This window comes from Stigmatopora argus, chromosome 18 (assembly GCF_051989625.1).
Source record: "Stigmatopora argus isolate UIUO_Sarg chromosome 18, RoL_Sarg_1.0, whole genome shotgun sequence".
Classification (NCBI taxonomy): domain Eukaryota; kingdom Metazoa; phylum Chordata; class Actinopteri; order Syngnathiformes; family Syngnathidae; genus Stigmatopora; species Stigmatopora argus.
The window spans coordinates 8,247,893-8,274,155 of NC_135404.1; the positions used below are offsets into that span (position 1 = coordinate 8,247,893).

Consider the following 26,263-nt stretch of genomic DNA (forward strand, 5'->3'; position numbering starts at 1 on the left):
TCACGAAGAACATTCACCTATGTCCGGTCAATCGTTCACTGATATCATTGGCGACCATTCGCGCGCTGGGGGATTCATTAAACGCAAATAGCGTGATGTTCGGCCCATTTGAAAGCCAAAGTTAAGGTCACGGATGAAACTGATAAAGCACAAAATAGAAACGAGTACACAAAAAAGTGTGTTGGGGAGTTTACACCAACACTATTCACCTCATCCATCTAGCAGGCAAATAAAGTGTTCCGTGTTTCAAGGTTGGGCTTTGGAAAGGCATTAATTATCTCCCTGGGCAGACACTGGGAGGCTTTCTATTTCCTTTTTTTTAATTTCAAAAATGAAAAGGCACAGTCACGGATCCCACTTGACCGTGACGGAAACGCTAAACAACAGAAGTGAGGAAAAGGGGGTAGGTGAGCATGATGATGCACACAATGCGACGGAGGTCTCATTGAAGTGGAGTAGGTAAGTATGTCGGGGTTGCGGGGCGGGCATTTAGGAATAAACTCATACAATACAGCCAAGACAACACGGATGGAAGTAATGACTATGAATTGAAAAGAAGCATCTGGATGAAAAGGGATAACGCTCACAAAGTGCGGCGTTTCCACGGTTCGAACCGGAGGTGATCGATGAAATCCCACGACTTATTGTGAGGAGGAAAATAGCGCCCCACTTCTCACGCGACACCACCTTGACCATTGCCAGACTCTATTTCCCTCTTTGGCGGTGTTCATTATTAAGATTCCATACATTCCCATATTTAATAGCTGTCAATGAACCTTCACTTGAGTCAAGGATACACAACACTAACAAGTAGCCTTATTAACTGATTATCTGCATTTTTTTGCTGCCGTCAATGGGAGTGAATGAGTTTGCTTGTCAAACCAAGAGTGTTTCCCAATTTGACCGAGTGTCAAATGAATGAAGAGAAATGATCTATCGCAAGGACATTGACATGACGTTATTTTCAAAATTTTCATACAAAGAGGGGGGATCAAGCAAGGCAATAAGAGGATGTATTTTATGATTAGACATCAAAATGGAGCAGAGTCATTTGGTAAATGGAGCCCAATATTGTCCTTGTCATGAACCTCCCCATTCGGGGGGGGGTGATTCATGGAGTAATGTCGCCACCAGCTGGAAAACAAAACAAAATACTAGTGGAAACATTGTTTCCATATAGTAATTAAGTTTATAAAGGAATCAAACAAATTAGACCAAACTTTAATACAGTCAATATTTAAATTTCATTTGAAAAATCATTTCTAAATGACTTTCCTTAAATAAATTTTATTTATTTGGTATTATTTATATTCTATCATTATTTTAGTTTTATTTATTTACTTGTTATAATCATTTGATTAATCTATCTGTGAAAAATATTACACTTTTTTTTTTAGAAATGATTAAAACTTTCAGTCAACACCGATTTGCTGCAATAAATTAAAATTAAAATTGGACAAAATTGTAGAATTTTAAATATTTTCTTTTTACATGAAAAATAATATAGGTGAATTCTTGTTACCATAATTAGATTACTTTGAAATCAGTACAGTTTAGATGTCAAAAGCTACCCTGTTTTTGACACCTAATCATTTTGAAAGCAAAAAAAAAAATGAAGTGTTATTCCTGAGACGCAGCAGACATCTGCGGACCCCCGTCGTCCCCGCTGGGACACACCGACAGGCTCCTTTGAACGTGGCGGTCTCTGTTTACCCGAGAAATTTGATGGGATTAAGCCAACGTTCGGCCTCCTCTTTGCTTGATCAAAGTGACGGTTGAGAGGTGCGGGGTTTCTCTGAAAACCGCATCCGTTTTGGGGGGGTTCATGACACACTAAGTCAGGCCTTCTCAAAGTATCGTGCAGAGGCGCCCTCTTGAGGTATACAGTAGAATCTCTACTTGTGTACAGTTCAGTTGTATTTAACTTTTTCGCTTTGTTACATATCCCAAGTACAAAAATGCCAATGACCCTACCTGTTGTTTCTGTTGAGTTATCAAATATAAAACATTTTTTTCATTCAATGATCATATTTACAAGTTGAATTAATATTATCAGGCGTCAAAACAATTTGTCAAGCATGGTTGTTTGTGAATCGGACATAAAAATAAATCTGTTTTGACAAACAAATTTAAGAATTTTTGTTTGTGTGGGTCCAAAATGTTGAAATATTTGGTTAGAGAAGAAAAAAAAACAGTTGTAGATTATGATGTCCTGAAAAAAAGGGGTCAAACTAATATAAAGGAAAGCGAAATTTAGGCCCAGATCTTATAGGATTACTAAAATGGAATAAAAAGCTTGCATTTCAAATAATTACCTATTCAAACTACTGTAAGCTCATTTCATTTTGTGAATGATTCCTTCTAATTAAAAGTAGAGTACTTACAAAGTCCTTCTCCAGCTTTTCCACTTCCTGCTTGTAGCTTTTCAGACGGCTGTTGTACATGGCTCGACTCGGAACCGGGATCTCGCGTACCTCCAGGTCCATCTGCTCCAACTACGAAGAAATACCAAATACAATTTTACCTACAAAAACAAATTGTAACACAAGCTAACTCTGTACTTAAATAAAATCCTGGCGTTTCAGTTGCGGAATATGCTAAAATTCCCATTCTCCCAACAACAGTGATGCCTTGAGCTACAAATATGAAGTCCCAAAGTTAAGAAAAAATAAAGAGCTTTTCCCCCATTTAAAGTAATAGAAAACCTACCTCAAATTATCGCTCGCATCTCAAGAGAAAATGGGGAAAAAAATTAAACAATTCTACGTCAAAGCACTGATATTATAATGTACAACTGTATTATTTATTCGTTCAGTGTTGATAGTATTGGACGTCCCTCACTGTCAAAGGCACTGAAACACGATCATTCACTGCCAGCCCTTTCAGCTCAAACGGATTGGACGTCTTTCACCGTTAGAGATAGCGAATTATTACTACTTCTTCTAGAAACTTTACACCTTGAAATTCTGCAACCCATTTTATTTGACAAGCAATTTTATATTTACATGTGGCGTGCCACAAACAAGACAGCTCTGAAAATAGTCAACTTCACCAAACGACAAAACTAGCAAGCTGTTAATTAAGCGTGTTTCCATGTAGATCAGAAAGCGGCGTCACTCATCATCCGACGCCGAAAGTTCTGACAGAAAAACACGTACACAAAAATCCATGGCAATGCGGTGCAAGTGCATTTGATGCGTGACTAAGGCGGATGTTTTGACTAATCACGGTGACATAACGAGACAATTTGTCTCTTGTCGGGCTCGTTTGCATGAGGCCTCCCACTCGCAGATAACGGCTTGAAACGTGTCATAGTGGGTGTCACTTAAAAAAAAACACACACACACACACAAGAATATTAGCGGGCGTATAATCACGCAAAAACCGAAGCCTCCTCAAAGTCTGATGCGACGTGGCGACACTCCGTTCGTTATTTAGGAAATGGAAATGAGCGATCAAAGACGTACCAACTCTCTGACTTCTTCAAGCTGTTTGTCGACATTTAGAACCAGCTGTGTCTTCTCCTCTGAAAGGGAAGAAGAGAACACATATTGATCAGGCAGCGCAGGCAACGGCGCTTCGTGACAAGAGCCCCCATGAAAGGTGCCAATAGCGGTGGCGGGTGGGGGCGGAGAAGGGAAAAGCACAACACCAGGACACATTTGAAGATATATTTACACGCCGTCGTGTTTGTGCGTGACGCCTTGTAGTTATCGGGGTGCGCCAGAAAGGCCTTTTTTAGCTGGCGAGACAACTCCAGAGGAAACGTGTCATCTCACAGCTTCAAAATGGCCTCATGTTTGTTCGGCTGCTAACAATGTTTTCCGCACTGTATACGGCGCACCAGATTATAGGGCGCACCAGATTATAGGGCGCATATTGATCCATTAATAACGCGCATCTGATTTTAAGGTGCAATATCGTCGTTAGAGAAAATTCTTTAGGGTGCGCCTTATAGTGCGGAAAATACGGTAATTCATTGTTAATAAAAATATGGTTTTTATTTGTTTCAATTAGAGTTACTCTGATCAAATATTTTGCAAGCGAGTTCAAATCCGGGGCGGCCCGGAGGATGAGTAGTTAGCGCGTCGGCCTCACAGTGGGGGTCCTGGGTTCAAATCCAGGTCGGTCCATCTGTGTGGAGTTTGCATGTTCTCCTCGGGCCTGCATGGGTTTTCTTTGGGTACTCTGGATTCCTCCCACATTCCAAAGACATGCATGGTAGGCTGATTGGACAATCTAAATTGCCCTTAGGTGTGCGTGTGAGCATGAATGGTTGTTTGTCTCCTCATGCCCTGCGATTTGCTGGCCACCGATTCAGGGTGTCTCCCGTCTCCTGTCCGAAATCAACTGGGATAGGCTCCAGCACCCCCCGCGACCCTAATGAGGATAAAGCGGTTCAGAAAATTAAATGAGCTTAAATCCAGTTCACCTGATTTGGAGGATCTGCGGATACAAAGTACCGATCCAATACCTCAGTAATTTATTTATTACAAAACGTGTCTTTCTTTTGACAATATTCTTTCTATTAAAAAAATAAAATAAAAACAAGGCGGCCCGGCGGATGAGTGGTTAGCGCGTCGGCCTCACAGATCGGGTGTCCTGGGTTCGAATCCAGGTCAGTACACCTGTGTGGAGTTTGCATGTTCTCCATGGGCCAGCGTGGGATTTCTCCGGGTACTTTAGTTTCCTCCTACATTCCAAAGACATGCAGGGTAGGCTGATTGTCCCTGGGTATGAGTGCGCCCTTGTGCCCTGCGATTGGCTGGCCACCAGTTCCGGGTGACAGTCAGGTGGCACATTGTAATAAAGCCTAATAGGGTGATGCTTTGAATTTGTTTGCTTTGGCGGATGACTTCTGTGTGCTCATTGGTTGTTTGTTTACAATCATTCATTCATATTTTTAGCATTTACCTGTTTTGATGGAGGGCTTACATTCATTTTCTCAAAATGATTGGATATCCTGCTTCTTGTTGGGTAAAATGTTTGTTTGACTACACATGGTAGGATTTGATGTGATCAAAATGTGTGACTCTTGAAGTTTTTCAGTAGAGAAAGAGTCGAGGTTGTAAAGTCATTAGGCAACACAAAGATTTTTTTAAATCACTTTTGAGATCAATATAATTTGATCATAAAGCCATGGGCTAATAGGATCCGCCTGCTACCATTCGCTAGCCTTGTCAACCGATGGTCATCATAACAATCCCTTACCTCCAGCCAATTTGGGAATTCTGCCGATTTTGTTGGTTAATTCCGCTGTAACCGTCCCAAAGTCCTGCTCGTAGGTTTCGAAATCAGAAGACATCTTGCTGTATGCGTTTAAATGGGAGCGATCGCTTGGGTTTCAAGATCAGAATAATAAAAACAACGGCTCAAGAGCTGGTTTTCCTTTTTGTCACAGTGAAATATGTCCGGTGCAGAAATACACTTTGCTTGGCTTAGCTTGCGTTTTCTACAACAGTAAGATGAATAATAAAGTATTTATAATACATTATATTGTATTAGTTTATGTTAGAATCTAATGTTCCGGTCTTTGAACGCCAATTCAATTTTTTACATAAATAAAATAACTAAACATAAGCGCAACCTTAAGAAGAATTCGGAGCAAAATATGACAAGAAAGTAGTTCCTATCACTATACAGCAGAACCAGAGGAGAAAAACAAGGAAGTGGACGTGTTTTGTGACTGCTTACGTTTTCATTCTCATTTTAATGCAAACGATCGCGCAAATGGTGCGCTAAAAGGTGCGTGAATTGCATGATAATATGCGTGTTATGTTGATCCTGTCATAAATTTAGTATGGACGCGTGTCTTGATCTGGCTGCTGACGAGCTAACCGGCAAGCTAGCATTGTTGGTAAATAACTGAATAATGTGGCCTGTTTCAATTGACAAAAATGCGTTTTTCTTTTATCTGATGTTTGTTAGCTTGTTTTAAATATATTAAATCGAATTGCGTGGATGGACCTGGACATGGTTCTCAATTTATGAAAATTGTTTAGAGAGTGCATGTGTTTACAGTGTTTCTTCTATTTTCATCAGCTAGGTCATAACAAACACCAACAAACAAATAATTAATAACAATGAATAATTAACAAATAAATAGTGAACAACATAAATAAGCAGGGAAGTGCACAAATAGCAACAAATGAACAGATACATAATCAATAAACAATCAATAAATAAATGAAATATTAGCATCATGTATTGTATTGTATTGTCACTAAGTCTTTTTTATTTCTTGTTCTTCTTCCTAGATGGGGACTCCGTGTGCACCAGTAGCGAATGCGGCAAACATTCCTGCCGAGTAGGAATGGCACACAGAATGCCATGTTGATTCCAAAACAATCGTGTTCCCACCTTAACAAAAGTAGAGGTGTCAAAATATGTGCACCGTCCTTACTGCTGATTTTGAAAGATAACACAAAGTAACCCCTCAGACGCTTACACACATCAAATTGTCCCCACTACGTCATTATGAACTTGTTGTCGTGGGAGAACTTCCCTGAGGTGCGCCGGTTGTGCCACTGGGGGCCGATCATCGCCCTTTCTGTCATAGCCGTGTGCTCCACTATGGCACTGTTGGATTCCGTCCTCTGGTACTGGCCGTTGGACACGGCCGGCGGAAGCATTAACTTTATCATGCTCCTCAATTGGACCAACCTCATCCTCTACAACTACTTCAACGCCATGTTCATCGGGCCGGGCTACATTCCCATGGCTTGGAAGCCTGTAAGTAATATCCTTTCTGAGAATCATGACCGAGATTTAGCATTCTCTGTTAACCTGTGTATATACATGCAATTCCCAAACAGGAGAATGAAGAGGACACCCAGTACTTGCAGTACTGCAAAGTATGTCAATCTTTCAAGGCCCCAAGGTCCCACCATTGCCGCAAGTGTAACAGGTAACCTATTGATGTTCTTTAATCACAATTCGATTTCAAAAGCATATTTCTAATATAGGTGCGTGATGAAGATGGACCACCACTGCCCCTGGATTAACAACTGTTGTGGCCACCAGAACCACGCTTACTTCACCAGCTTTCTGCTGCTGGCCCCGCTGGGGTGCTTGCACGCCACAGTCATTTTTACCATGACCATATACACACAGATGTATGAGAGGGTGAGCACACTCATTTTTTATTACAGTAATACCTGGCAACGATCGTTTATGATGATGTCCGGTTCTCCAGATCTCATTTGGTTGGAGCACGGTGAAGATTGACATGAGCGCCGTGCGTCATACGCAGCCTGTCATACCGTTTAGCGTCAGTGCCTTCGCCGCCACCCTCTTCGCCTTAGGCCTGGCGCTCGGGACCACCATCGCTGTGGGCATGCTTTTTGTCATACAGGTACACCGCATAGGGCTGGACATATTGGAGGCAAATGTTGACTTAATGTTTTCATTATACCAGTAATTTTAATGGCAGGGATAGGGTCCGCCACCCCTGCAACCCTTGTGAGGATAAGCGGAATGGACAATTAATTAATGAACATTAATAATTTATTATAAAAGAAAAAAATATCTCATTTGTGGCCAGAGCAATTAAATGCTCGGCCACTAGGTGGCAGAGGTTTGTTCAACTAGCCTGCAATCCTTGTTTGTTTGGGTGGTGCACTATGAATGTTTCTTTCAAATCTAAAATGTCTGCCATAATCTACACATTTAATGTCCTTTTTGTGTTTTTAGATAAAAGTCATTATTCGAAACAAAACTTCAATAGAGTCCTGGATCGAGGAAAAGGTCAGGGTTGTTTCCTTTGTGCTTTTTCTTTGTTTTTTTTTGTGCTTGTGTGATGCAACACAGCTCCAAAATTGCTGAATTTGTTTCACCGTTTGCACTCGGAGTACATTCCTATTTTTTCTAAGCAATATTAAAGATATATATTTACAGAGATCACATCATGACAACATTAAAAAAAAAGCTTGAGATGAAAAGAACAAGCAAAATGGTACCAGCAAAAGAGTATTTTTTGTCCAGGCCAAAGACAGAATACAGCACTACCAAACCGGAGAGGAGTTCATCTTCCCTTACGACCTCGGCAGCCGTTGGCTCAACTTCAAAGAGGTCTTCACGTGGTCAGGATTGCCCAAGGGAAACGGCCTCTGGTGGCCCGTCCATCCCAAGTGTCACCAGCACACCTTAACGGTCAGCTTGCCTCTTTTATTCCAACAGGCAAATATTTAGCTTTTTTTTTATATTCCACATTCGTCCTTTTTACACAGATCGAGCAGCTGAAGCAGAAGACTGACAAACGCGTCCGAAGCGTAAGTATTTCTAAATGGGACCGCCATTTTGCTCAGTGTGCAAAATTAGTAGAAATAACCACAATGGTGCTATGACTCCATCAGCAGGTGCAATACCGTGCAGTGGAGGACTACAATGGCGCTTGCTGTCCCATTACCAAGGGTATCCAAACCTTTTTCCGAACCCCTTGCACAGAGGAACCCAGGATACCTCTACAGCGGGGAGACACCATTCTAGCCACCCGTGGCACCAAGTAAGAATAAAAATAAACGATCATGTGTCAATGTTATGATGAAGTAAGCAGCTGATTTTTTTTCTACTTTAGATGGTGGATGTATGGAGACAAAGTCTTAAGCGAGGAGCAAACAAAAGGTAAAAATAAAACCATGTTAGTAGCTAGTAAAGTGTTTTACTGCCATCATTTGGCATATGTATGCAATTGCAATGTTTGTTGACAAATTCTTGAATAAAAATGTCTAAACTATGTTGGGTTTTTTTAGTGGGAGAGCGCATTCGTGGATGGTTTCCGCGACGATGCGTGGAGAAGTGCCATTACGACACCGCGGCTGTTGACAGCGCCGGCGATAAGAAAGCCAACTAATGCGGTTCTGCATACTATATATGCTGATGTCACTCTCAGTGCTGTGTAAACAACTGCATATTCTGGTCAACACACATTTTTATACTGACTTGAATTTATACAACATACAAATGGGGGAAAGGCCTTGGAATATTACTAAGCATAAATGATGTCAGTGAAAGAAGAGTCTGAATTTCAACGGGGCTTTAATGTGACTGCCTAAGATATTTCACTTGAATTCTGTTTGTTACGCGTGCCAATGTTGTGTATTTTTGCTAATGATGCAATTTGCCTCTGCCAACCCAGCCGGCCAAACCCGGGGGCCAAGTCATGCAAATTGTTCTATTACTGTAGCCCAATAGTGCTTGGTTTGTCTTTTTTTCCTCTTTGCCTCAAAATAAAATGAAAATTCTCAAAATGGTGGTTTTAAAATACAGTATAAACAAGAAAACTTCACACAAATCAAGGATGGCGTCACCAATTATGAGCACATCATTAAATTACAACTCTTATTTTCCTGATTACACAATGACCTGCTTGTTGTTGTTTGGGTGTAGTCTGTTACCGAATGAATGGAATTACGTTGGAGTAATCTAATCTGCGATAAGAATGTCAGAGAAATAAATATGTATATATACATATACCCAAAGACCACTGTAAAATATATTGGAACCATACACAACTATAAATCTTGAGCCTTTTTGTATTGTTTTTTTTATTAGTATAGTAGTATTGCTTAGGCACTTTTTCTGAAGAACTCCATATCCCAAGTGCCATTGCGTATTTTTCTAACCAATCAGGTCACACAGGTCTGACGTGCCCTCCCCAGCCAACCTTCCTTCATGAGTCGCTGTGTAATTGTATCAAAACAATTGCTTAACCATTTGGACGATCTCGTCAAACATTCTCCTCTCTTAAAGGTGTGATCGCTAAACTACAATTAGCAGGTATGTTCAAAGACTTACAATTTTCAAAGCAGCGATTTGTTCGCTTTTCCTGACGTCGGGACAACCTTGCTAGGTGTTTACACTGTATCAACCAATCTGACAGTTGGCTCAGCATGATGACATTGTTGTGATGCTAGTTTTGCTAAACGAGCATGACGCCTTATTGACGGCATCCGGGCGATGATTTATGGATCTTAAAAATTATAAGAGGACGATCTTCTGTTGTCCTTAAAATAAAAATTTAAAACATGAACAATGCCGCTGGTAGAGGAAGTGGTGAGACATTGGAGTAATAAGCAGCTGCTATAAACTGAGTTCCCCTTAGCAACCACTTATCACAGTTTAATCAGTAACCATAGTTACGTGAAACAGTAATGGCCCAGTTATTCCCTAACTTTGTGCGATTCTCCAGATGACTATTTTCAGTAGAGATTGGTATATGTGGAGTTAGTGTGTTCTCCTTTATCTTTATCCAAATGCTGTTTCCACATCAATCCATGTGAAGATTCAAAATAGTTTCTGTTGCTATCTGAAAGCCGACAAACTATGCTAAAGTAAAGGGGTTATTTTTTCCCCCCAAAATGTTATTTTCTCCCTTTTGTGACTTTTAGGGACAATTGCAAACCTTTTCGAACCATACACTATTCAAACTGAACTTGTTTTTTTGTCTTGCCTCCTTGCAGCCTTTTTTGTTGCGGCTGTTACCACGCCGACGGCATCTGGAACCATGTCAATGTTCAGCACAGGTATCCTGGTGCTGACGTCGCCCCTGCATAGCCTTCGCATTGCCCCCGTGCTCAGCTCAGCCGCCCAATTGGTGGAGCGCACCCTCTACGTCCACTTACACCCAGGACTTAACCTGAGCGGTGGCAGCCAATCGCGGCCGGTCTTCATCCCGCCCGCCGTCGACCTCTGCTCACTCATTACGCGACTGTACAGCAAAGCGGCTGACGTGTGCGCTCACCTGGACGTCCGGGTTCTGCTCACTAATATCAACCCCCCGTCCGGAATTTCCAGCCCCTTCCCCACGCCGCAGTTCCTGTCCCACCCTCCCGAGGTGTTGCTCACAGACTTCCCCCTGCAAGACCCCACGCAGTCCCACCAGGTGACGCAGTGTTTGCAGGGCTACGCCGGACGCTGCTATGCCTGCCGGCCCGGCCTCCCGTCAGTTTTGCTCCACTCGCAAATGGCCGTTCGGCAGGAGGAGTCGGTGGTGGAGGCCAATCGGCTTGAAGATGGGAAACCTTTGGAGATGTACCCTGACGTGGTGGTAGGCGGGACTTTTGATCGCCTCCACGGGGCCCATAAGACCCTCCTCAACATGTCGTGCTTGCTCGCCACCAGACGATTGCTCATCGGGGTGTCCGACCAAGGAATGCTGAAAAGTAGGACAGCAACTGCAAATATTATGCCAATCATATTTTAAATCAATTGATAATCTTTTTAGGCCAGTTAACTAATTTTGGGGTGTGGAGTCCAAAACGGAACCCAATTTTTAGCTTTCAGATGCTTGTTTTATATTAAAACCAATGCAGCTAACATATATTTCCTTTTTTTCATATGAAACAAATGAAAAAGTAAAAGAGGGTAATATTAACATGATCAAATATAAAAGAAATAAGCTCTAATGCAATGTTTATTGAAGACTTGTGTTTTTACAAATGATAAGGTTATTGTAACTATAATTTTGTTCAAGACGTAAAGAAATATTTTTTCAAAAATATTAAATGTCTGTATCCAACCAATCAATTCTAAAAATCTTAAGTCTTAAAACACTATTTCTGATAGAATGTATATCCCTTTTCACCACAGCATCACATACATACAAAAGCTATGCTGACACATTTATGGGAAAAAAATGATATTCCACAGAAAAAGTGTTAAAGGAGCTCATCCAGCCATACGACCTACGTGTGGAAAACATCCAGGAGTTCCTACGGGACGTCAAGCCCTCCTTGCAAGTGGAGATCGTGCCTTTGGGCGACCCGTTCGGGGTCTCCGTGGTGGATCCCCTTCTGCGCTGTATCGTGGTTAGCGAAGAAACCCGCAAGGGGGGCGAGGCTGTCAACAGAAAACGCATTGAGAACGTAAATGAGCCCTTTATATAACCTCATAAGTTATACTGACTGCATTTAACAGGCTTTTTCCCTTTTAATATTAGGGTCTTCCTCCTTTGGTTCTTCACGAGATCCAACTGCTCAAGGATGTGCATCATACTGAGACGGAAGAAGAGAAAATTAGTTCATCCAGCCTTCGTTCTCGCTTGCTGGGAACACTTCTCATCCCACCCAAAGTAGGTCCAGTGAGTGGTCTGAAATGCCGTCAATCTTTTCGAAATACTCAGGCCAAGGCGTGTTTACGTCCTTGGTGCGTTAGGACACGCCTCATTTGTCTTCGAGACCGTATGTGATCGGGTTGACGGGCGGGAGCGGCAGCGGGAAGACCTCGGTGGCCAAGCGGCTCGAGAAGTTGGGAGCAGTTCGCATCGACTGCGACAAGCTGGGCCACCAAGTTTACGAGCCGGGCACGGTCGCCTACCACCGTGTCGTCGAAGAGTTCGGATCAGGTGCGCTTCGTTTCCCCATCCCTGCCTCGTGGGAAATCCGGGAGTTTTCATTTTTGACTTTTAATCACTTTTAGATATTCTCAATGAAGACAAAAGCATCAACAGACGAACCTTGGGGAAGAAGGTGTTTGGGAAACAGGTAGCTAATCATATTGAAGTACGTTTGAGAGCCCTTCTGATTCATTCTTCCTTCTTTAGGATAGATTGAAAGCATTAACGGACATTGTGTGGCCTGAAATTGCGCTTCTTGTCATTGATGTCATCAGTCAAGCCAGGGAGGAAGGTGCAGCTCTGCGTTTTGTTTATAACCATCACATGGCCAAAATATAGTATGTATAATGGTGATACGTTTTTGCAGGTAAGGATGCATGCGTAGTAGATGCAGCGGTCCTTCTGGAGGCGGGCTGGATGAACATGGTCCATGAAGTGTGGGTGACCATCATCCCCGAGGAGGAGGCACGTAAACAACTGCGTTAATGATTTGACCGTTACCGTCAAATGAGCCGATAAGATAGCCACTGTCCACGATTAAGCCAATCGTGGTTCAAAGGACAATTACATTTTTTTTTAAATAGATTTATTTTAGTTTGGTTAAATTAACACATTTGTGTTCATCTTCTGTATGCTGTGTTTATTAATTGTAATTCTAAAGTAGATGCATTGTGATTTTTAAGACTATTTTTTGATAAGGGAATCCTAACACCCAAATGTAAAATTTCGATTTTTTTTTCATTTTGAGGTGGTTGCCCTATGGGTTTTTAATCCGTTTTGTTTAAAATAGGTTTTGAAAATGTGTTATATTGTATTACTTTTTGGGGGAACGACTAGAGAGATCATAGTAAGTTGTACTAACCTCTGTCAATCAAACATGAGCTTTGTATTGAATAGAATGCTTTTTTGTTAGTAAATGCCCCATTTGTGATAGTAATTTTTCTCCCTGTTTTTTTGTAGGCAGTATCCCGCATAACAAAGCGAGACAACGTAGCGCCAGAAGACGCCCTGCACCGTCTGCGCAGCCAGGGCTCCGATACTCAACGGCTGGAGCATGCCAATGTAGTTCTTAGCACGCTGTGGGAGCCTGAAGCCACACAGCAACAGGTGACCCACTCCACAAAGTATTCAAATAGTTCTCCTTCGTAAAGTATCCAAAACTTTCCAGACGCACCGTACAACATTTTGGAACTTAAAATTGTTAGTCAGCTGTCTTATGTTAAACCCCACCCCTTTCCATTTCAAAGGTACTAAAAGCATGGAACCTCCTACAGAAGAGGATGCAGCAGAGGCGTGGCGACCGATAGAAAAATTCGGAATCCGAATGGTATCACCAAGACATTTCAGTGCCTCTTATGCTGCCTCTTTCATCACTGTAAAGATGTGCCTGCAACATCCAAACACGTCAACCCAGGATTACTCACTATCACATGGTTATGGAATCCTGTATTTTGGATAAATTACTTTGGGTATTTGACACCCTTGATTTTTACAGACAAATGCCAGGTCAGATTTTGACAGTTTATACATTATAATAGTGCAAGAAATGGTGGTAAGATGGCAGAAAGACTATAAATGGTTGTTACGACTAAGCGCAATGCTAGAAAATTACTAGGTGAACTTGCCATTTTGTGTCAGTGCCTTTCACACACTACTCAGATTTTTAACAACAATAGTTTATGCGTGAAATAAGTATGCAGGGCTTCGATATGGTATAGTTGCAGGTATTTTTTTAAAAAGACTACATGGAAAAAGTATTAAGACATGGGATGCTTTGATTGTGAGGTCTCACCTAAATGAATTATTGGGGTTAAAGGGGAACAGAACATCTCACTGTGAAGGTGTGCATTTATAATTGTTAGTCATTTTTTTCTGTTGTGTCATGAATGACCTTTAATAAACACTTGCCTTATTTAGACAAGACGTGTAATATTTCTTTTTTTAAAGTCATGTCTACTGTATAAGTTGCCAAATAGGACAATAATTTGACTAAATTCACACATTTATATTTTATACTTTGCCTTTAATTATGAATGCCGTGAAAAGATTTACATTGAATAACAGTGTGCAACAAAAAAAAATGCAAGTTTCTCATCTCATGTTGAATAATGCAAACGTATGACCTCATTACAGCATGCTTTCACAAAATAATGACGAGTACATATGTGCATCAGGAATGGAGCATTCCCATTTTTCCCCCATCACATATCCACATTGAGTCGGGCGGAACACGAGGCCGCCCCGAGCTGGTTGCTGACTCGGCAGACGTACACACCCGCGTCCGACGCTTCCACGCGGGACACGACCAGCGAGCAGAGGCCATCTTCGCCGTAGTCCATTTTCACTCGGGTTGACTCAGACAGAGGCTTGTCATCCTTAAGCCACGTCACCCTCGGATGAGGGTAACCTGGAATTTAAAAACAAAAGCCCTAAATTCCAGTTTGAGGTACCCTAACTCAATTTCACATTACAACCAATTTCTATCCATTTTGGGAAACCAAACTTCACACAGAATTCGTAATTCGTAAAGTTTGTGGGTTTTTCCGCTTCTGTCGTCATGTGATCTCATTTAATTAAAAATGCTCAATGCAATCACATATGCGAGAAAACCTAGCAATTTTTTTGCCTTTTTTGCCTCCTGCGTAATATTTAATGAAGCGCCCGAGGTGGTTCTAACCGTCTACTTGGCACGCCAGACGAGCGGTAGCTCCCGCGGAGAAGCTGGCATCCCTCAGGGTCTCCCGGAAGCGGGGCTCGCCATGCAGCTGCTTATCCAGCGAGCGGATGGCCTCCTCTGCCTCTTGGCTCCAGCTCGGCTCTGGATGAAGGGAAAACTTGAAGTGACAATGTGAAAGTGCAAGTCTTCTGCCATACATATGTAGCTCCAGGAACTGGAACGAGAAAGTATTGAGTTTTTCCACATTCTGTGTTGCATTCTTACATGGATTTTTTTCTCTCCAATCTCAGTTTACCACACAGCTTCCTTAAGAAATCCAAAAATGAGGTACTTGTGGATATTTTTCTGGGAAATAGTTTACTTTGTGATACTTTGTTGATGTCTAACTGGCAGGAAATACAACCTCAAGTGTTGGCCAGTTGTCATGTTAACTTTGAGAGCACTCCAAAAGCTAAGAGTACATTTTCTGAGAGAACATATTTACCTTCTGAAGAGCTGCCAGGAGAGTCTGGCCTGTTGGAAAGGTTGGACATGCGATGTAGGGCCAAAACAGCCTTGCCGGTTTTCTGAAAGTTTCAAAAAGACAATTGACTACACCACAAGGTATTCAAACCCAGCCATGTAATACGGAGATTGTGCAGAAATTCAAGCGAGTGTTTTCCAGAAGATCGAGCCCTAGATTTAAAACAAGTAAAAGCATGTTACCTAAAAGTATTTTAAAGAAATCTCACTTTAACACTTAGCCATACATGCAATAAAAACAATTACTAAATTGATCTGTTGTGAACCAAAATGTGTTTTCATTCCAAAAATAAAGAAAACATGAAGCAAGAATGTAGAGGGATTAAAAGAAAGCTAACAGAAAAATACTTTAATACTGAAATTTAATCCAGGATAATTGAAAATAATAACAGCCAGTTCTAGAGTCTAACCTGGATTCATAAATATACCTATGAGCGCTGTTCAATTTCACAATGTCATCCATTGTTGATTTTCTCTTAAATTCATCCATAAACACCCAATAATTTATGATATCAAAACCAATCCTTACTTTCCATTTACACCTGGCCAGGAATCGTCTCATTTTCTCCTTCCTGAGGGACTTGGTGGGTCTTTGGCAGAGCGCCGTGAAGGAGGTCATCCAAGGGTGGACTAGAGCTTCAATGCACGATAACCTGCTCCTGAGGTGAATCAGAATTGATAGTGATGAAGCTCTGCATCATTTATTAACTGTATATTTATCTCATTTGTCGGTGGATATTTCCCGTTGTAGGCTTTTCTACCCACCTGCGGTCTTTCTTCAGAAGGCTACCGATGAAGTCTTTGGCTTGGTCGGAAATGTCCTCAAAGCTCTCCAAGTCAAAGTCGTAGTGAGCCGCCGTGACGAGACCGAAGGTTTCGGTATCGCTGGTTCCCTGGAAGGGCGACTCTCCGCTCAATCTGCAGGCGTAAAAAAAAAAAGGTTATTCTAGTACCATCTTGTTATAGTCAATGTTGTTTCAGCACCATTGACATTTATAGACATCCGTCTGCCAACTCTCCCAGTTAAATGGATTGGATGTCTGTCAATAGCAGCCAACGATTCTAAACATAATTGCCATATCTAATGGAAAAGCACTAACTGGTATTTTGTGAATTAGGGACGCAACAATATAAATGCCAATAATTTACAAGCCATATTTTGATGGCGACACAAGATGACATTTCAAATGATAGTGTTTTACCATCATATTTATGGTTCCAACTATTAATTTTACAACTAATGTGTTTTAGGGGGGAGGGCAAGCGACTGTTCAGGGTGCCTGGCCCCCCGCGGGAGTTCACTGTAGCAAGAACTTTAAGAAGGGGGCAACTATGAAGGTGAAGATCCAAATTTGGACCACTGTGGCTTGGCAGGGGTCTGAGCCCCCGACGTTAAACTTTGTCCTTGGTTGTAATATGGGGGTTAGCGGATTGTATTCGGCCATTTAAGCCAAGATGGCAGTGCGTTGCCTTTGCTACAGTGTTATTTATAGAGGAAAAACTGGGGGATGAGAATTAAATTCCCTCTAGAATTTCAAAGAGTGTTCCCAGCATGGTATTTAAAAAAAAAAAAAAGTGACTGATTTATTTATTTACAAGATATAGCAGATGACTCCGATGCTCCACATGTCCGTCTCCACTCCCACGGGCTCGAAGTTGATCACCTCGGGGGCCACAAACTCTGGTGTTCCGTGCATCACCATTAGGGGCGTACCCTCTTCTACAGAGAAGAATATGGAAATTTTAAATTTGACAAAATGGCCAATTGTTTCAAGTCTATCGTGTTTCTTCAGTTCCTCACCGAGTTGACTAGCCAAGCCAAAGTCAATGATTTTGATGCACGTTCCAGTGTGGTCAGTGCAAACGATGTTCTCAGGTTTCAGGTCCAAGTGGACGATGTTCTGTTTGTGGACATACAACATGCCCTCCAGGATTTGACGCATGTAGCCGGCGCTGGTGGGCTCCGTGTGCTCGAAGTGGTCAGCCACGATGCGCTCGAAAAGTTCCCCACCCGCGATACTAGAACGGATTGAAGTTGAAGTCCCGGTTCTAGCCTCGATTGTGCTTCCAATGAGTCGGGTTACTTACTACTCCATGACCATGACCGTCTCCGTTGGGGCCTCGTAGGCTGCCAAACACTGAACCAGTTTGGGGTGATGGAGGCAGTTCATGAGCTCGATTTCCTTGCGAGCAGCCGAACGTTTCTTGGAGCTGGTGGCCCTGAAGAACTTCCCTGCGTACACCTCAGCCGAAACCTTGTGGGATAGACGGAATACCTCGCCGAAGTTTCCACTAGACAAGGAAAAAGGTTACCCGGATTAATGCCATATAGTAGAATCACCATATCGTGCGCTTAAAACTCTTACACTCCCAATTTCTCATGGACATCGTAGTGGTCCTTCACTTCACGTTTGGTGTCTATCACCACTTTGACACAAGGTTCCATGCCATCGTTTTCTTGTTCTAATCGAAAAAATGAAGTTGATGTGTAAATGATCATTCTGGAACAGGTTGGGAGAGGAAAAGTGAAATGGGCAAAAACAACTAACTGGTCTTCGCCATTGTGATGCAGTCCGACTCTTGACTGGGCTCGCTGACCCCCTCGGCATTGTAGGCCCGTACTCGGAAGCGGTACTTTCCGTAAGGCTCGAGGCCTGAGCTGACCTGGGTGGAGGTGTCCCGACACCGCTCGCCTATTTCCGTCCAATCCCCAGATCCGCCAGCGCCCTGCCTCCGGACCTCCACGATGTAACCCAACACGGCCGTGCCGCCGTCGAAGCTGGTACCCGTCCAGGACAGGACAAGGGATTCAGCTGACAGCTGGGAGACCACCGGATGGGACGCGGGAGGGTCTGGGCGATCTTTTGGAAAGGTTTGAGAGTCAGTACTTGGGTTTCAAATGGTTATTTCAAAGCTGGACACTCACGTATGACGCTGAGGGAAACAGTGTGTTCGGCGGAACCGGTTCGACTCCGGGCGATAAGTGTGTAAGAACCAGTGTCCTCCGGGTGGGCCGGAGAAATTATCAGGCTGCTGTGGTCATTGTCGCTGCTGATAGACATCCTGGAATCCGGCAGAACTGCCTGGGGAGAATATAGTTAGTAGCATCCTACAACTCCTTTGGGATGTATTGGGAATCATTGTCAAACAATAAATCTATCAATGGTGTAGTGCACAGTTATCGTATTCAAACGTTTTCAGTTACAAATACAATGTCAGTATTTGAATGAATTTTAACATCTTCAAACGCATCAATGGTGCTAATTCAGCTAATTGAGTTAACTGTCATGTGAAACAATCCTGATACCTTTTCTCTGTTGAAAATCCAGCAGCAAGCTACAGGGACTGAATCAGCATGGAAGTCGCAATGCAAACAAGCCTCCTCGCCAACCCTAACTGCGACATGCTCTGGTGGGTCCAGAAAATCCACAGGAGAACCTTGAGGAAAAAAAGGGAGCAAAACACTTACAAATTACTCCTACAACAAATACTTGTGCTTGTTTCTGCAGGCTATTTTGTTTGACGGCTCATTGGTTTCGACCTCCTACCTGTCCTCACAGAAGTGGGTGTGGTTACCAGATAAGGATCTCATTGGCAAATTCAAATGATTGTGTCATGTGGCTCTAACAAGCAATTGTCACTTGTTTGGGAATGCAGGTGAGTACTGCACTTGATTGATTCATGAGTATCCCAATATCACAAAATCATCATTTCGGGTTTTCTTCCAATACATCCATTTGTACTCGTATTGCAGTTTTATAACATTATTGGAAAAAGGAAAAAGTTGACATTCAATGTCATTTAGTAGTCAAACGCAAACATTTCTTAGAAAATTAGTAGATTAGTTAATGTACCGGTCTCATCTTCCGTCCTACGTCCACTGTCTTTTCCGGTTATGTCCGGGTTTTCCGTTTTGAGATCCATTGTGTTTGGATTGCAGGATATCTTTATCTCTGTTTTGGGACACACAATACAATCACAGGCAATTATTAAAACACATTAACTTCACTTTTTTTTTAGACGTACCATTAATGTGTACGTTGAGACAGTGAGAGTGATTTTCCGAATATTTCTCCCAGTTTAATTTCCCGGCATCTTTCTTGACACCATTTCTGAAACTTGTCTGACTTTGATGAGGATGGACCTTTTTACCTAAAAACAGATAAGAATAATATGATATGATGTTTCTGTTCCACCATTTGAACTGGGATGAAAACCCATTTTGAAAAGCCTCCTTCACTCTTTGAACACGACTTCAAAACGCAGGATTGACGATCCAATTTGAAGTCTTAATTTGAAACACTTGCAGATTTTCAACCGCAGAAATTCCAAGCTCTTGCTAGCGTTCAGTCAGCATTGTGTTGCCAGGAAACCCCCTGGGGTGGGCTTCATCCTGCAATAGCAACTTGAAAACTTTCAACACTTCCTCCACTGATGTTTTTTATTACTCATAATGAATCACACGTCTTTCTCGTGGAAGGCGTTTATTTCACTAAGTTAAATCCCAACCCCCTTTCAGATCAGGAATTGTTTTGAAAAAAGTGCGTATACAGCAGTGGCGGTCCATGAATTTCCTAGTGACGCCTTCAGCTATCGGAATCAATCCAACCCTCAAAAACTATTTTATGGCTATAAAACCTCTACTGCAGATGCAGCTGTGACACATAAAAAATCATCAATAATAACCTCATACAATTGAAATATTATTTAGGAATATAGCCATATTTTACTCACCAAAAATCCTTTTTAACTGTACACAATATCCATCCTCCTTTCTTCTCCTCCTTCAGCCATTGCGGGTTTACAAAACGCTATTAAATCAACAAAACAATATATTTGCTTGTGCAGCTCGCTCCAGATATAGTTTAGTAGCTCTGGCTAGTCCACTCTATCACTAGCCAATCATAGTTGGTGAAAGCGTTGACGTATCCCTACGCCTGCGAGAAGGCAAGGACATATCCCTACGCCTGCGAGAAGGCCTTGGTGTCACCAAATCGAATTCTGATTGGTTAAATCAACAGTCTTATCAATGCTTGTTTAATGCAGCTGAGCCTGCAGAACTGATTGTGAAGGCCTTGAGGCAGATTTCTGACCCTGGCAACAAATAATGGCTGAAATGTGATTGGTTAAATGCTTCAATATGAAAACACACATCTGGAAGCAGTGCAACCAGGGGGAAAATCAATGAAAGGAAGCTAACAGACAATTTGGAATTATTTAATAAGTATTCATGGACAAAATATAATTAACGTCAGTCTGTGATTCAGATATTTCTTAGGCCAGCAGAGAAGGCCTTGAAGGCCTTGACGGCACACCACTGGTCTACAGTATATTTCATATCAAAAGAATCAGACCAGACTACCTGGGGAAAACCCACGCAGGCCCGGGGAAAACTTACAAACTCCCCACAGAGTTGTCAATTAGCATTTATTTATTTTAGTGTTCGACTGATGCATCGAGTGATTAACTGTCTTTTGACATGTATTAAAACATAATATCAGTATGCCATGAGGCATGTAGTTCTCTCAGTGGGCTACCAACATATCCGGTTATTTACAGGGCATGGCGTCTATTTTCGGAAATATGGTAGTAGCACAAGTATAAGGTATCCCCATCTGCATGTTAGACTTGTTTTGGTCTCCATGCATCACTTGGACGACACCACTTGGCAGTAAGGCGTTTATTTCTTCAAATATCTCTGCATAGTCTGCTTCAAAGGAGCAGTTGTAAACCTCCAAAGTGTTCTCATGCAAAAGGATTCGAGTTTAAAGAAAAAGAAAGGGGACAGCGGGAAGCTGCCGCAGCCTTGCAAATGGGGTGTTAAACGCTTATCAACAGGGACCGAAAAGTTTAATGATACATGCGCTCATGTTACAAATGGGAGTACGTACTAAATTAGATGATGAAGTGAGATTTTTACCTGCTGGACATGAGGGTCTCGCAGTGTTTCTCATCCCCGGCTGGTCAGCAAGTGGATCTCTTGGGTTGCGTGTGCGCCCCTGGAGCTGCAGGCGCACTGTGGACACATAAGTCTTTGGCTTGCCACCATGCTCGTCCATCCTTGCGTTTTAAAATAGCAGATGACTTTCACTTTGAGGGATTCATCCCACGGGCCTCCTCCTGTGTAAAAAGCCGCCTCTTATATCGGGAGGAGTCTGAATGCTGTGACCCCCTGAGATCCGCTGTACTCCCCCGGGATGCTGGAAACTCCTTGTTTTGCCGCCTGGGTTTCTCGAAAACAGAGTCACATGGGATGCTAAACTGAAAACACATTAGTTGAATGGTAAGAAATGCGTGGGGGAGATTAGCTCAACGATGACAACAATAACAAGGAGGGGAAATAAGAGTTGAAATGTTCTTTCTAGGCAGTTCCTCATCGCCTGTAAATAAGTAACCGTGTAAAACGCAGAGTGGCTGGAGGAATCAGGAAAAGCAAGTAGGGCGACAACACATAGTAAATGAGACGTCTTTTACCTCCATTCATACCTGGGCTGTTCTATTGAGGGTGTGGCCCCCGGAGCTGAAGCTTTTGTTTCTTTTTATTTATAGAATACAGGAAAAGTCTAGTATTATTAAGTAGCTAATTTACTCCCAAAAGACTTTTTGCTGATTTTGTAGTCAGACTCTTAAACTTCAAATCCTTCCATTTTCATAGAGAGTCAAAATGGATTGGACGCCTATCACCGTTGATAGCAGTGAAACATCATTATTCAAGTTGAAATAAATGTGATGTCTGTAACTGTCAGTGGGATTATTATTATTGTTATTATTATTATTAATATTATTATTATTATTATTATCATTATTAATATCATTATTATTATTGTTATCATTATTGTTATTGTTATTACAATTGTTATTGTTATTATTATCATTATTATTATCATTATTATTATCATTATTATCATCATTATTATTATTACTATTACTATTATTATTGTTGTTATTATTATTATTGTTATGATTATTATTATTATTCAGTTTCCTACATTGACTGATAATAATGGAGAGGCATTGTTTCAGTAAATCGCTCCATTAAGTGCTAAAGTTGAGAAATGTGACAGAATGTAGGCTGCATTTAATAAGATTCTTGTCTGCGCCATATTCAGTATTTTTTTTTTCATAATTTGCTGTCAGCCCCAAAAAGAAAATGAGCAATGAGCCACTGGTGGCCCGCTCCCTGCAGTTTGGACACCACAAGAGTGTTTATTGGCAGTATGAAGGTATTTGAAGCAATGTGGTAGTTGCTAATATAAGTGCAATTTTAAAACTCTTGTTTGTGAAATATTCATGGGGAAAATATCTTTGTTTGCATTTTTCCCCTTTACCAAATCAGCAGTCATTGATGGAGAAAGAGGGGCTGCCATTATCTTCCAGTCAAAATGGATTGATAAGTTGTATTAGTCTTCTTCGTGTCGCACAAATGCAAGTATGCGACAATCCCATTATGGACACATTTCACTCAGTGGTCAAGAATGTGAGTGTTATTGTTACCCAGACTGGTATGTGTAAAGTAGAACTATATGGAGGGGTGCCAGGGTCAGGGTATTTACTACCAGCAGGTCCCCTGGTGCCAAAAGCATGCAAAACGAATCATCCACTTATGTAATAATACCCACATGTACCTTTTTAGATCAATGTGGATTTTGTAAGTTTTAAAAGGTTTTTTAAGAGGACGCAGATGTTGTTTTCTGGCCTAATTTGGACATCAGCTTTCATCGTCAGTTTCGAGGATGCGATGCCTCATTTCCAGACAATCACCATTTTCCTGTCTGTGAGTTCTGAAGAATTCCAAACAGGAAAAAGTAAATGCCAGGAACAAGGGTTCCCCTGACACATGATAAAAGGCATGTTTGTTGTAAGCACTTAACCAAATATTTTTATTATTATTATTTTTTAAATCAGTTGTCAACTTCATCTTCATATTAAATTATAATTCCTGACTTCACGGGATTAACATATGGCAGAGCGAAATACACTTGGCATTTGATTCAGACATTTCAGATGCAACAGGTGGCGTCCACGATAATGAAACCTTATCATTGCTCCAGGCTGGAAAGACTCGAATTAATTAGAATTTTAGTGAGTGGTGTACCTTTCTTGACCCGGATTTTCGGTTATTTGCTGCCAGTTACTTATAACCTTTTGCTTTCTTGATTTAATTAAAAAATAGTTTGAGATTGTATTTGGACATTACTACTTCTGAATATACAGTGGTAACAGGTGGTCAGTATTGCTTAGGAGTGGGCGAAGACAGTAGCCACAAAATCAAATCACCTACTGCAAACTGTTTTTTATTTTATTTTATAGCTAAATTAGACAAATGTTGACAAATGTTCAAGTAATCAGGACTCTTGACATGAAATTATTTATAGGAGATTATAATGCATTGGCAGATATCATTACAAAGGCCTTTTACTTTAAAGTTTTATTAAAATATGTATAACTCAATGATGCTAAATTTAATGTAGGTTTTGTTAATGTCATTATCATCATCAATTTATGAGACAGTGTCGTGTTATTACTGTCTTTCGCATTGAGAAGCGTTGCGTGCATTTTATTGTGCGGACTACATTTCCCAAGTTAAACCTGTACCGGAAGTGTACGTTTTCCGTCATCGTTCCGTGTACGTCAAATCTGCCCGTAATGTCAGCGTGTGTGCAACGGCGGTAGCAACTTCGAAAAAAAGGATGAAATAAGGAAACAAATATACGATCGTAACTACTCTGGGGTATAAAGTCAAGTTAAAAAAGGTATGCTGTTAAATTTGGTATTGTTGTCGTTATTAGCGCAATATTGTTGAAGACGGGTTATTTTCAAGAAAAAAACTAATGCTACGACTCCTACATGAGGTTAATTTAAACCTGTTCTTTATTTTTTATTCAGACATTTCCATCAGAATGTCAGACGCTTTAATCCAGAGAATAAAAGATCTGGAGTTGGAATTGGAGAATCTCAAGATCCAGTTGATTGAGAGCCATGAGAAGACCTGTCCATCTCCCAATAATGAGAAAACGAATTGCAAAAAAGGCAAGAAAGCAGCCAAAGATCGGCCGTTTGACTTCTCTGTCCACCCTCACCGCCACGTCGCCCTCCGACTCGCTTACCTGGGATGGGCCTACCAGGGTTTTGCTGTCCAGGAGAACACGGACAACACAGTGGAGGCCAGGCTCTTCGAAGCCCTCCTCAAGACCCGCCTCATCCAGGACCGCCAGACGTCCAACTATCACCGGTGTGGACGCACAGACAAAGGTGTCAGTGCTTTCTCACAGGTGAGTTCATTATGTTCTTAGTTGTTTTTTTTTTGTAGAGTATGACTATTTTGCCTTTTCCCCCTTGCAGGTGATAACAATCGACTTGCGCTCCACGCAGTATTCTGGATTGGGGGTCAGGCTACCAGAAAATGGAAAAAAAGAAGCCACTTCTGCCTTGGAGCTTCCCTACGTGAAAATACTGAACAGGGTCCTACCTCAGGACATTCGAATTTTAGACTGGGCCCCTGCAGCTGAGGGCTTCAGCGCCCGGTTTGATTGCCAACATCGCACGTATCGCTACTACTTCCCGCGAAGCTCCTTGGATGTGGCGTCCATGGGCGAGGCGTCAAAAAGGTGACCTATCATGCGTCTATCTATTTTCTCAATGTAAAACTTTTTCTTAAAAACGCTTCTATCTCCTCACCAGGTATGAAGGGACACATGACTTCCGTAACCTGTGCAAGATGGACGTGGGCAACGGAGTCCTGCAGTTTGAGAGGACCATCTTGTCAGCAACAGTCAGGCCGTTGGACCCCCAACATGCGACTGGAGCCGACCCGCGTGACATGTTTGTGTTTGAGATTCAAGGACTTGCATTCCTTTACCACCAGGTATCGTGACACGTACAAATAGTTATTTATCTTTCGATATATTGCGGTTAACTTACGCTGAGACATTTTTTGTTGTTGTGACCCAACAGGTCCGCTGCATGATGGCTGTGTTGCTTCTGATTGGCCAGAAGTTGGAAGCACCAGAAGTCATCGACAGCCTTCTTGATGTTCACAATAACCCAAGAAAGCCACAATACAGGTAACTGGCATCCATATCCTTTTCAACCATAAAATCTATAAATCCATGGATTTTTCCTCCTAATCTAGCATGGCGGTGGACTACCCATTGGTCTTGTACGAATGCCACTTTGAGAACCTGAACTGGAAACAGGAGCCCGAGGAGTTGAATTTCGCACTTAGTTCACTACAACAACACTGGACGCAGAGCCAAATCAAAGCCCACATCATCCGCGACATGATCCGAGATTTGGAGGCCAAGGGTGAGAAATCTATACCTTTTATGTTTTAATTCATAAAGAGATCAGGATGCGAGTATATATCTCGATGCGCAGGTGGGGTTTCATCTGGCACGTGTTTGCTAGTGGAAGGCAGTCGCCCGAGGAAGTACCGGCCTTTGCTGGAGAGGCCGCTCTGCGAGAGCTTAGAGTCACGCATTGAGCATTTTGTCAAGAGAGGCCGTCTCGAGAGGGAAGAGACAGAAGATGGCGGAGAAGCATTACACAAAGGGAAGCGGTCCAAAAATTTACACGATTCCACAGTTTCGCTTCTTGACGGCGAGGTGTCCAAGTCTTGAATAGAAATGTTTAAATAGGATTTTTGTTTTTGGATTTTTTTTTCAGGCAAAAATTGTTATTTCTGTGAAATAAACACACCTTTTGCAACAATTTCAACATGCCTTGTATTA

General features: G+C 41.9%; 5 protein-coding genes across 12 annotated transcripts in view; 3 read left to right on the forward strand and 2 right to left on the reverse strand.

Annotated features, from left to right (window-relative positions):
- The window catches only part of vti1a (vesicle transport through interaction with t-SNAREs 1A), a 94,448-nt gene extending 88,888 nt beyond the window's left edge, over nt 1-5,560 (reverse strand). Inside the window, exons 1-3 of one of the 4 annotated variants that reach the window (XM_077625994.1) lie at nt 5,212-5,560; nt 3,468-3,526; nt 2,385-2,495 (exon numbers count right to left, since the gene is read on the reverse strand). In XM_077625994.1, coding sequence (XP_077482120.1) covers nt 2,385-2,495; nt 3,468-3,526; nt 5,212-5,305 — 264 coding nt within the window. In that variant the 5' untranslated portion in view covers nt 5,306-5,560. The remainder of the gene's footprint in view (nt 1-2,384; nt 2,496-3,467; nt 3,527-5,211) is intronic. The other 3 variants (XM_077625995.1, XM_077625992.1, XM_077625993.1) reach the window with 3 other exon arrangements.
- A 61-nt stretch (nt 5,561-5,621) lies between these two features.
- zdhhc6 (zDHHC palmitoyltransferase 6) lies at nt 5,622-9,262 on the forward strand. Its single transcript, XM_077625991.1, has 11 exons — nt 5,622-5,745; nt 6,258-6,732; nt 6,816-6,907; nt 6,966-7,125; nt 7,196-7,354; nt 7,693-7,746; nt 7,984-8,151; nt 8,229-8,270; nt 8,355-8,503; nt 8,576-8,622; nt 8,751-9,262. Exons 2-11 carry the CDS (start codon nt 6,478-6,480, stop codon nt 8,849-8,851), a joined length of 1,227 nt encoding a protein of 408 aa, XP_077482117.1. The 5' UTR covers nt 5,622-5,745; nt 6,258-6,477; the 3' UTR covers nt 8,852-9,262.
- A 371-nt stretch (nt 9,263-9,633) lies between these two features.
- On the forward strand, nt 9,634-14,255 carry coasy (CoA synthase). The gene is made up of 10 exons (XM_077626277.1): nt 9,634-9,777; nt 10,461-11,162; nt 11,650-11,864; nt 11,939-12,070; nt 12,154-12,343; nt 12,418-12,482; nt 12,542-12,626; nt 12,702-12,803; nt 13,299-13,441; nt 13,582-14,255. The coding sequence occupies exons 2-10, from the start codon at nt 10,505-10,507 to the stop codon at nt 13,639-13,641; spliced, it is 1,650 nt and encodes a 549-aa protein (XP_077482403.1). The 5' UTR covers nt 9,634-9,777; nt 10,461-10,504; the 3' UTR covers nt 13,642-14,255.
- Nucleotides 14,256-14,336: 81 nt separating this feature from the next.
- Nucleotides 14,337-21,812, reverse strand: LOC144093025 (myosin light chain kinase, smooth muscle-like). Of its 5 annotated transcripts, XM_077626272.1 has the most exons (15): nt 21,454-21,812; nt 19,560-19,685; nt 19,388-19,486; nt 18,841-18,971; nt 18,460-18,616; nt 18,083-18,394; nt 17,900-17,996; nt 17,622-17,825; nt 17,335-17,552; nt 17,130-17,253; nt 16,299-16,451; nt 16,063-16,192; nt 15,496-15,577; nt 15,012-15,152; nt 14,337-14,741 (listed from the first exon to the last, which is right to left on the reverse strand). In XM_077626272.1, exons 1-15 carry the CDS (start codon nt 21,590-21,592, stop codon nt 14,536-14,538), a joined length of 2,319 nt encoding a protein of 772 aa, XP_077482398.1. In that variant the 5' UTR covers nt 21,593-21,812; the 3' UTR covers nt 14,337-14,535. The 5 variants fall into 5 exon arrangements, with proteins under 5 accessions (XP_077482398.1, XP_077482399.1, XP_077482402.1 ...); XM_077626273.1 differs by lacking the exon at nt 19,560-19,685 and having other exon boundaries at nt 21,454-21,806; XM_077626276.1 differs by lacking the exons at nt 19,388-19,486; nt 19,560-19,685; nt 21,454-21,812 and adding an exon at nt 19,082-19,309 and having other exon boundaries at nt 18,460-18,612.
- A 2,322-nt stretch (nt 21,813-24,134) lies between these two features.
- Nucleotides 24,135-26,249, forward strand: pus3 (pseudouridylate synthase 3). The gene is made up of 7 exons (XM_077625830.1): nt 24,135-24,286; nt 24,420-24,805; nt 24,876-25,141; nt 25,215-25,398; nt 25,488-25,597; nt 25,666-25,838; nt 25,911-26,249. The coding sequence occupies exons 2-7, from the start codon at nt 24,434-24,436 to the stop codon at nt 26,150-26,152; spliced, it is 1,347 nt and encodes a 448-aa protein (XP_077481956.1). The 5' UTR covers nt 24,135-24,286; nt 24,420-24,433; the 3' UTR covers nt 26,153-26,249.
- The last annotated feature ends 14 nt before the right edge of the window (nt 26,250-26,263 follow it).